Source organism: Thunnus maccoyii, chromosome 1 (genome assembly GCF_910596095.1).
Source record: "Thunnus maccoyii chromosome 1, fThuMac1.1, whole genome shotgun sequence".
Classification (NCBI taxonomy): Eukaryota; Metazoa; Chordata; class Actinopteri; order Scombriformes; family Scombridae; genus Thunnus; species Thunnus maccoyii.
This window is the reverse complement of record NC_056533.1, coordinates 26,125,754-26,136,602: the sequence shown is the minus strand read 5'-3', so window position 1 is coordinate 26,136,602 and position 10,849 is coordinate 26,125,754. Positions and strand designations below refer to the sequence as shown.

Genomic DNA, 10,849 nt, shown 5'->3' with positions numbered 1-10,849 from the left:
TTGGTGGAGCTGTTAACAACTCATAGACATCTGAAATGTGACCCCAACTACACACTGCTTTTTCTAGGACATCAAAAGCCAAAAAGGTTGGAAATCACTGGTTTTATCCTTAACAATGTGTTGTATTTCAAAAGCTTGTTATGTTATCCATTGTGTCAAATCTTCATCTGAAAAGTAACTAAAGCTGTGAAATAAATGTAGTGGAATAGAAAGTACAATAATATCCTCTGAAATTTGTGGGAGTGGAAGTATAAAGTAGCATCAGATGGAAATACTCAAATAAAGTACAAGTACCTCAAACTGCACTTAAGTCAATGTACAGAGTTACTTTCCACCACTGCTCATAATGCACACAATATATACGCTATCTATTATCATTATTATTATCCTGCTAACTTGTCAAATGGCCGATGACAGACGGTTTTGCATGACTGGAGAGAAACCGAAAAGTCGTACTGTCGCTGAACGCACCTCGGCCACTCTTCACCCAAGATGCACCTGTCCAACTGAACTGTCTGAGAAAAGCCATTTTGTTGTGCTAGCTAGCCATCTGGGTGAAGAAAGCCACCAAAAATATGGGTCTGTGACACCAACGCTGAACTATGTCGCTTCTACGCTTTTGTTTGCTGTCGCGAAATGATAAAATAGAACCCGTTATTTTTTTTAAAATAGCCAAGAGTGGCATGGATTAGCCTTTGAAGCTGAAGCTAAAGTGCTGCGGAGAGTAGCTGAAGTGTGCTGCAGTTTCAGAGAAACATACTGTTAGCTAGCTACGTTATCTGTTTACATAGCTGGCGGTAGTTTTGTTATTTGGTTGATTAACCTAACGTTAGTCAGGGTTTGTTTGTAAATGCGTTTTAAATAGAGCTTAGTATTTGTGCTGTCAACCAAAGACAGCGGGGTTAAATAGAAAAAAGGCTGTGTTGCTGACAGTAAACAGGCGACAGAACAATCCAGCAATAACTTAGCAAAACACTTCTTGACCCACACTCTTGAACCATACAGCGTTAAGCCAAAGCGCTAATCTGATAATGGCAGAGGACACCCGACAGGACAAGAGAGCCAGCTTCTCCGCTATAACCGAGCACAGCACCAACGGGATGGCCAGGACCTCCGCTGTGGCCTCAGGCAAAACTGGCGCTTCAAAGAAATTAGTGATCAAAAATTTCAAAGGTAAATGTCACTGATCTTGTTCACCTGCGTGTATCTTTTAGTTACAGCACCAGTTCACTCATCACACAAACAAACAGATGATGTAACTTTTGCAGAGCACACTGTAAAAAGTTGTCTGTTGTTTATCAGGCTGCACATGTGAGATGTTTTATGGACGTGTGTGTTTATGTCCCCTAATTTAATTTATTTCAATCCATTGACCTGACAGTCAGTGGAGATTATGTTAAAAAGTTCTTCCCAAACAGAGGATGACACACATTGAGTTTATATTATTTCAGGGGTTAATACAGGTATCAGACTGTATATCAGTGTCGTGCCTGTTACAATCTCAGATAAATTGATTTCGAGAAGTAAATTAAAAAAACACTTACTGGTTACAGCGTTAATGGGTAGGTTCACAATTTTCCAAGTCTGTCTTAAAAAAGTCAGGTGTCCAAATGAACGTTGAAATAGGGTTTTTCTTGCCATAATAATTCCCCCTGTTACTACTGACCATTAGAAGATGATGAATGGGAGCCAAAACCCACAAGCCTACTTCCTTCAAAAAAGTAGTTATATGTTTATCTGTGTTTGTCTTTTTAGTGCCAAATTCCCTCTTTTTGTTACTATACTTCCTCAGCAGCTCAATAGGGAAATAGCCTACTGTCTGAGGAAACACAAAGAGGGAATTTGATGCTAAAAAGACTGTAAATGTGGCAGATATCCACTTGATATGACTAACTCAGACTGCTGGAGCCTCATATAAGCTTCAGATAAGCTTTTAAATTGTTGCACAAAATGACTGTGTGGACACACTGTGGATTTTGGCCTCCATCACTTACATTGAACAGGAGGAATGATAACAGCAAGGAAAACTTCTTTCACTGCTCATTTGGGAACCTGACTGATGTTTTAAGACAGACTTGAAAAATTGTGAACTTATCCTTAAATGTGATAAGTTGTTCTTTTGTCTTTTTGGTTTTTTTTTAATCATCATAAATTGATTACTTTATATTTTTTTGTCTATTGGTGAGATGAGTAAGCAACTATGAACCATCACTCAACAACTCTGACAACGCATGATCATTTTTAAATTATTTTTGACATTTATGATTTAAAAATGATCATTAGTTTACTAGATTAAAAAAACAATTGATGCTACAGCTGGAATCCCTGTCTCTTAAATACATTTTTCATACAGTCTGCCAAGCAAATTCATACTTTGTTTATCTTGGACAAAACTTCTTAAGAACAATAAATATCTGCCTTATTTACAAGTTAAAGAAATTAAAAGTTGTAATATTTTAGTGTCAAGAGTCAGTTCTATATCCAGAATAAATGCTTACTGCACCTTAAGTCATGATAAATGTGTAGTAGTTAGTAGTGCAGTAGGTGCTCCTTCTTGTGTAATGACCTTGAAAACTTAAGTTATACGGTATTCATTTGTAAAAAAAAAAAAAAAAAAAAAAAAAAAAAAAATTTACCAATTTATATGCAATAGTTACATCGGTTAATGTCCCATTTGTACAGCCATTTGGTGAATGGAGTTTGTCAAAATGTTCCTGTGGAAACTGCAAACAGACAAAGTTTTCACTTTTAATGTTTGAATTTTAACACTCTATTCACATGCTTATATGAAAATAAACAATGTTAACGTTTTCTAACAGACAGGCCAAAACTAGCTGAGAACTATACTGAGGACACGTGGCTGAAACTACGAGATGCAGTGGGCGCCATTCAGAACAGCACGTCTATCAAATACAATCTGGAAGAGCTCTATCAGGTTTGCTTTTTTTGTTCTTTCTAACACTTATTTGTTCATCCTCGGCCCTGATAAGTGTAGCAGTATTTGATCCTGACTTATGTTTCTTCCTCATTTTGTTTTACAGTAGATCTTTATTCAAAACTATTTATATAACTGGCATGAATTCTATACAGTTAATTTGTAACATTTGATTTTTCAGTAGATTGACCTTGTCAGGGTAATTACAACATCTGAAAAGCATAATTTAAAATAATATTTTGAACCTGTTTCTAATGTATTGTTCAAGACATTTGTGTTAAAGATTTAGCCATACATGTATCACCCAGCTCTACTTTCAAGTTTATCTATATTGTAGAAACAGCCCTAATTTAACTTTTTTTTCCTACCTTCTTGTCATTGGTTCTTATTAATTTCAGTTTTGGATTAAAATAAACTTTTAGAGACTTGAAAACATATATTATATAGATTATCCATCACAGTCTATTGTTACTTTAGTTAAAGTTACATTATTGTACATTAATGTTCAGATTGAGTTGAAAAGTATCCACTGTATTTCCACTTAACAAAACAGAATTTATCATATTTAAATAATACAATTATATGATATCCTCTGGAAAACTGTTGGTAATAATATAAAGTTCACATTCTTCTTATCAAGAAATCATGTAGAAATGTTCATTGTGTTCATTTGTTTGAGCAGAACTGTAAAACAACCTGTCTCTTGTGTTCCTCTTCGTGTCTCTGCTTCCCTCCCTTTCTTGAAGGCGGTGGAGAACCTGTGTTCATATAAAGTCTCCCCCACGCTGTACAAGCAACTACGGCAGGTCTGTGAAGATCACGTGCAAGCCCAGATCCACCAGTTTAGAGAATATCCTTTTTTTGTGCACAACTGTATCAAGCTATGTGTTGAACCTGCTGAAACATTGTCTAAGGTTGAAACAGAAAGAATACATAATCAGGTGTTCTTATATTCTGAAACATGATGTCTTGTGAGAGAGAGAGACTTGCTTGACAGTCTGTATTTTACCTCACAAGACCTCTCTTCACCACTACTAAACCAGCAGTTGAATGTAATCCAACATGCGTTTGGCCTGCTGTTAAATACAACAGTGTAGGTATGTTCATTAAGTAGTGTTCCAGATCAACGAGCCCTTGATTCTTCCGGGAGAAGACATTAATCAAAGGTTCTTTTTAAAAGAGAGAAGTAAGCACATGGCTGAACGAAATCTGTTGCCAGACACCAGTCACATGATACTGAGCAGTTGTTGGCGATCATGGGGAGGGGATTGGTGAACAGTTCTGTCAGCCTGCCTGAACACACTGCGGCGATCGAAGCCAAACGCAGAGCTCCGCTTTTGATCACAGACCTGCAATGTTGACAGTGATGCAGAAGTCGATTTTGTTTATAAGCATTTTGGCAGGTTTAAACTCCACTCAGTGACGACTAGGCTCTGCTGGCACAGCGTGTTGTTGCAGTGTTTTTTCCACAAGGGGTCAATATATAACAGTTTAGGCAGTTATCCAAATGGGCTGTGACTGTCAGATGATGTAAAGATGCTTGAAAACATGAAGTCTCTAATAAACAAAGTTGTGTTCAGTAAAAAGGACATTTAATTCACAAAATCATAAAGTTGCTTTGTTGCTGTTTTTCAACATTTTTTTAAAGACAGGCAGGATTTCTTTATGGACTAATAATATGGCTTTATTTTTTATGTTATAAGACCCTTGGCATGATCAGCACAGATGTGTATAAAAGTTTTTATTGTTGTCAGCCAGATTGCATACCAAATCCTTTGAGCCAAGAAGTGATACCAAACTCCTGCTGCCTAGCCACAGGAGTACTGTGAAGTTCAACACTTAAGTTAAACTGACGTGACTGAATGGAACATTTTTCCTTAACATGGGGCTCACAGAGTCTTTGGACAACCTTTCCTTCCTGAAGCGGATGAATCGCTGCTGGCAGGATCACTGCAGGCAAACTGTAAGCTTTGATGTTTGTCAGAAACGCACTTAAAACACTGATTCTACCTCAGTTATGTTTTGTTTTGTTCAGCTAATGAGAAATTAGTCCTAGAACAGTGTAAATCCCATGTTTTTTTTTGTTTTTCTCTTGTATAGATAATGATCCGAAGTATCTTTCTCTTCTTGGATCGTACATATGTGCTTCAGAACTCCTTACTTCCCTCCATCTGGTAACTTCACAGTTTATTTCATCTGTTCTGTTTGTTGAGGTTTTACGTAGGAGGCTGACATTGTCTATACGTTGCAGGGACACTGGGTTGGAGCTGTTTCGTACCCATATTGTGAGCAACAGTGCGGTTCAGAAGCGTACGGTTGATGGTATTTTGGAGCAGATAGAGCTTGAGCGTAATGGAGAGACAATAGACCGCAGTCTCCTCAGGAGCCTATTGGGAATGCTGTCAGACCTGCAGGTACCTGATTTCCTGTTATCAAAACTACTCAGTAGATGGACTGAATGTATTGAATGTATCCATTGTTTTTACCGTCCGAGTGTCTGATTTTTTTTATTTTTATTGTTTTCAAGGTTTATAAAGATTCCTTTGAGGAGAGATTTTTGATCGAGACCAATCGCCTGTACGCAGCAGAGGGACAGCGGCTGATGCAGGAGAGAGATGTGAGTGAGACGGAGCATTAACGGACCTGTGACTGCTGTGTTATCTGATGTTATTAAAGCCAAAATTATGTCTCAAAAATACTATATGTGTGTTTTCTATGTAACCAGGTGCCTGAGTACCTGCACCATGTGGCTCGTCGGCTGGAGGAGGAGAACGATCGTATCGTGAGCTACCTCGACCAGAGCACTCAGTAATACCCTCCAGTCTTTTTAATCAGATTTTTATCAATTATGTTATCATAACCTATCACTGAGTTAGCTTAAGTTGAGCTTTCAGCAAGGTTGTTTTGGTTTTGTTTGTTTTTTTGGTTTAATTTGGCGGAGGACGGATAATGACATAAAGAGGATTTTTTTGTACTACAAACACTTTTGAAGATACTCACTTGATTTGTCTCAACTACGACTGCTGAAAACTCGGGTCGGGAATTGAGAATGCAAGCAAAAAAAGGGTTTTTAATCAGATTTTTATCAATTATGTTATCATAACCTATCACTGAGTTAGCTTAAGTTGAGCTTTCAGCAAGGTTGTTTTGTTTTTTTTTTTTTGGTTTAATTTGGCGGTGGATGGATAATGACATAAAGAGGATTTTTTGTACTACAAACACTTTTGAAGATACTCACTTGATTTGTCTCAACTATGACTGCTGAAAGCTCGGGTCGGGAATTGAGAATGCAAGCAAAAAAAGGGCTGAAAAGGGGTTATAAGAGCAAAGAATATTTATGCATCTGCGATAGATTTTGGACACTGTTATTCCTTCTTTCTCATGTTCTCTTTATTATTTTGCAGGAAACCACTTATTAGCTGTGTTGAAAAACAGCTTTTAGGAGAACATATGACAGCAATACTACAAAAGGGTATGTCTGCCTAAAAGACTTTATGAATCCTTAACATTTGTGTGTGTGTGAAGCTTGTAGTGTTTAATTTTTGATGGAACTGTGAGATAAGTATCAATGGCACTTTGGTAATTTCTTATGCTGTACTTGGTGGTGTTCTTAGTTGGTTTGCATTACATTTAAGGTGTTAAATTTTAATCAAGCCCGTTTACTTTTGTCTGTTTTGTAAATTTTGTGTGATTACAATTTACTAAACTGGAGTCCGTTGCTAAAGCAAAAAATGTTGTCTTACCAAATTTTACAGCGCACTTTCCATCCATTCGTTTTTCAGATTGTAGATTTGAGTCAGTCCATTTATTCAGTAAAATGTACATTTTAATCTCCAATATATAAAACAAATATGTGTTTTCTTGTTCCAGGTCTGAGCACCCTGCTGGATGAGAATCGTGTGACTGAGCTGGCCCTCCTTTACCAGCTGTTCAGTAAAGTGAAGGGAGGACTTCCCACACTGCTGCAGTTCTGGAGGGATTACATCAAGGTATAACTCGACAAACACACACACACACACACACACACACATGTAGACATACAACATACAGCATGAGCATCAGGAAAATGTGCACAGATAGCCACAAGACTTCAACATTTTGAACTTTCTGGTCACAGTCCTTCGGTGGAGAGATTGTATGCACACCAGAAAAAGACAAGGACATGGTACAAGAGCTGCTGGACTTCAAGGACAAGATGGACAACGTGGCGCAGAGCTGCTTTACGCGGAACGAGGGATTCATCAACGCCATGAAGGAGGCCTTTGAGACGTTCATCAACAAGAGGCCCAACAAACCTGCTGAACTTATCGGTAAGTCAGGCAAAAGAAAAGACCGTGTTTTTAGATTTTTAACAACTTTTTGTAAATAATTCTGCACAGCACTTTTTTTATTGCGGTTTGTTAAAGTTCCAGCTTTCTCGTTTTTTTGCTTCCTATCCAGCTAAATATGTGGATTCTAAGTTGAGAGCCGGGAACAAGGAGGCTACAGAAGAGGAGCTGGAGAGAATTCTAGATAAGATAATGATAATCTTCCGTTTCATACACGGTCAGTTCCACTTTAGCTTATATGTGTACGTGCAGAACTTCTGTGGTGAATGCGCATGTCAGACTGTTCAGTCAATTAGTGTAACTAACCGCTATGAAGCTTGTTGCACTCTGATGAGACCTTTTCATCTCTCTTTCCTCTCCTACAGGAAAAGATGTGTTCGAAGCCTTTTATAAGAAGGACTTGGCCAAGCGCCTGCTGGTCGGCAAGAGTGCTTCTGTCGATGCTGAAAAGTCCATGCTCTCCAAGCTCAAACATGGTGAATCCCTAGTTCGATATCTCACAAATTAAATTATATGTGTAAAGTTTTTAGAGTTCTAGGTGGTGTGTAACTCGATTGATGTGGCCTGGTCTGCACAGCATAACCACATCATATTCTTTGTGAGATTTTGGCCTAAATTTAGTACACTTAAGTGCTTTGAATATATTTTAAAATCTGCCAGTTGAAGATTTGATGTTCCTCTTGATGCTCTGTTGCAGCACAGTGAACAAGCAGAGAAGATTTTCAGTTCTGCACAGCGTTTTAGTGGTTAAAGGGCTAAACTATGTGTCGATTAAAATCTGAGAAAGGCTATAATGTTTGCATGTGTGGTGGTGTGAGAACAAGCCAGTTGTGATATCTGTGGTTTTGACTTCCTCCAGAATGTGGAGCAGCATTTACTAGCAAGCTAGAGGGGATGTTCAAGGACATGGAACTGTCCAAAGACATCATGATCCAGTTCAAACAGGTACTCACAGACTCCACGCACATATACGCACTGAAAAAACATGTGCAACTTGAAACTGTACTGTGTCATTTAATGCATTTTTCATGCATAATTGTAAATGTTATGATATTTCTACTTAGTACATGCAGAATCAGAGTGAGCCCAGCAACATAGAACTGACTGTCAACATCCTCACTATGGGCTACTGGCCTTCATACACACCTATGGAGGTCCACCTGCCCCCAGAGGTAAGTGTTTCTGTGTTTCATGGAAGCAGATTATGCAGTTCTGACCCTAAAAAGCCATATAATGCTAGATTTTAACTTTTATTTAAGTGGGTAAACATTTTTTAGCCCTTTTCACCCTCTAATTCATAATTAATGGACAGCATCATGTTTGGTTAATGAGGAAATTCAACAAAACAAACAACCTGGGTTCACTGTTTTGTGTCGGCTGTTTCATTTTAGTGTTGATCTTCTCTTAACATCAGCTGATCTTTAACACATTGTGTATTTCTTCTTTTTATGTTTATTTGGTAGATGGTAAAACTCCAGGAGGTGTTTAAGCTGTTCTACCTGGGGAAGCACAGTGGGAGGAAACTGCAGTGGCAGCCCACACTGGGCCACGCTGTGCTAAAGGCAGAGTTCAAAGAGGTGAGCACCTATCATACCAGGGCATAGAGAGGGCAGATAAATCGTTCCTGTCCATATTTCTTTGCGTCTCAAAGAACGCCTCGAGAAAACATCTGAACCGCACTCACACTCAGCACTTGATCCTGCAGGGTAAGAAGGAGCTGCAGGTCTCTCTGTTCCAGACTCTGGTGCTACTGATGTTTACTGAGGGAGAGGAGTTCAGCATGGAGGAGATTCGCACCGCCACTGGCATAGGTTAGGCATCTCTCTTTTTATGTGTACTGTATTTTATTTATTTATTTTTTCCAGTGGGGGGTCGTGAGAGAAGTATCCACTATATCACATTATCATTCTCTCTTGTCCTGTACAGAGGAGGGGGAGCTCAGACGTACATTGCAGTCCCTGGCCTGTGGAAAAGCACGCGTCCTCAACAAGAACCCTCGGGGGAAAGATGTGGAGGACGGAGACCGTTTCAATTTCAACAACGATTTTAAACACAAACTGTTCCGCATTAAGATCAACCAGATCCAAATGAAGGAAACGGTAAAAACACCAACACATTTCCTCTTTCATCCTTTTCATAAACCAGAGATTACTTTACTGTTTTTTTACTTACTACCGATGTATTTTTTCTTCCACAAAACATGGATTTTACCCAATCTTTAAAACACATTTTTTAACAGGTAGAGGAGCAGGTAAGCACCACAGAGCGCGTGTTTCAAGACAGACAGTATCAGATTGATGCAGCTGTGGTGCGCATCATGAAGATGAGGAAGACTCTCAGTCACAACCTACTTGTATCAGAGCTCTACAACCAGCTGAAGTTCCCCGTCAAGGTGACGTATCTGAAGCTTCTTGTTCTCATTATTCCGATTTTTCTCCTTGCACATACACAAACACAAAGCTCATCAGCATCTGACTTGTTCTCATCTCCACAGCCGGGCGATCTGAAGAAGCGGATCGAGTCACTCATAGACAGAGACTACATGGAGCGTGACAAGGAGACTCCTAACCAGTACCACTATGTTGCCTGAGGGGGTGCCACTGTCACTGCCATGCTTTCCTCACAGCAAAAGCATACAGCTGGCCCCCAAAAACAGCATTGCAGCCCTTCAGCCACCCGACTCTCCTCTGGTGCCCATCTTTCCCTTCATCCGCGACCCTGGATGCAGCGTCCAGATCACACAGAGCTCCAGAGAGACGAGAGACTCGGCTGTACTACTCCCCCAGTCTGAGTTAGCTTTAGCGGGAGCACGACTGGTCTGAGATGAGGCTGGAGGAGCGGTCCGGGTTGTTGATGGTTGATTTATGTGACTTACAAATCTGCTAATGCAAAACTCAACTGAAAATAACTAGCACTTTCCTTTATTTTTTTTTTTGTTTTGTTTTGTTTTGTCCCCCCCCTACCCCCCTCGGGATTGGGATTGTTTTGTTTTGTTTTTTTTTTCCTCCATCACGTTGTTCTAAAATCACTTATTTTCTACTGTAGTTGGTTTGGTGTTGAGTTTTAAGTTTTTTTTTTTTGTTTTCTTTTTTTTGTTCAAGGAGTTCTTATGAATGGCTGCATAAACTGCTGAGTGTTAACCTGATTGGTTGCTTGCTTGATTTGGCAGAGAAACAGCTGTTTGAAGGGCAAAGACAAGAAGAGACTTGAGAGGGATGAAGTGGGTCAAAGGGAGGGTTCACCTTGTTTGAAACACAGAATATGAAATGACATGCAGGCGATCCACTTGGGTATTTCTTTGGGTATCTTATATGTTTTGACCAAAATGTCCAAATGTCTAATGTCATGTGCTGAAGTTTTTGTAGATCAGATTGTATTCTATGTAAGAGTGAGAAAAAGTGAACCTGAATAAATGGATATTTAATGATTCAATGAATGATTTGTAGATAACCAGATGATAGTCTTTTTTCTTTACTGTTTGAACAAATAGAAACTGACAGTTTGCAGCTCTGTCTCACTTTAATGTGGTTTTATGAAATCAATGAGTAATATTTAAAACAAGGTGATAGTGGAATAAGAACATGGA

At 39.0% G+C, this 10,849-nt stretch overlaps 1 protein-coding gene across 1 annotated transcript; it reads left to right on the top strand.

The window, feature by feature from the left end:
* Positions 1-470: 470 nt before the first annotated feature.
* On the top strand, positions 471-10,699 carry cul4a (cullin 4A). Its single transcript, XM_042417264.1, has 20 exons — positions 471-1,173; positions 2,820-2,935; positions 3,682-3,785; positions 4,829-4,898; positions 5,036-5,109; positions 5,187-5,349; positions 5,463-5,552; positions 5,661-5,743; positions 6,340-6,407; positions 6,806-6,924; positions 7,053-7,245; positions 7,376-7,480; positions 7,629-7,739; positions 8,123-8,208; positions 8,328-8,435; positions 8,727-8,840; positions 8,969-9,074; positions 9,190-9,362; positions 9,503-9,655; positions 9,758-10,699. Exons 1-20 carry the CDS (start codon positions 1,032-1,034, stop codon positions 9,851-9,853), a joined length of 2,274 nt encoding a protein of 757 aa, XP_042273198.1. The 5' UTR covers positions 471-1,031; the 3' UTR covers positions 9,854-10,699.
* Positions 10,700-10,849: the final 150 nt, after the last annotated feature.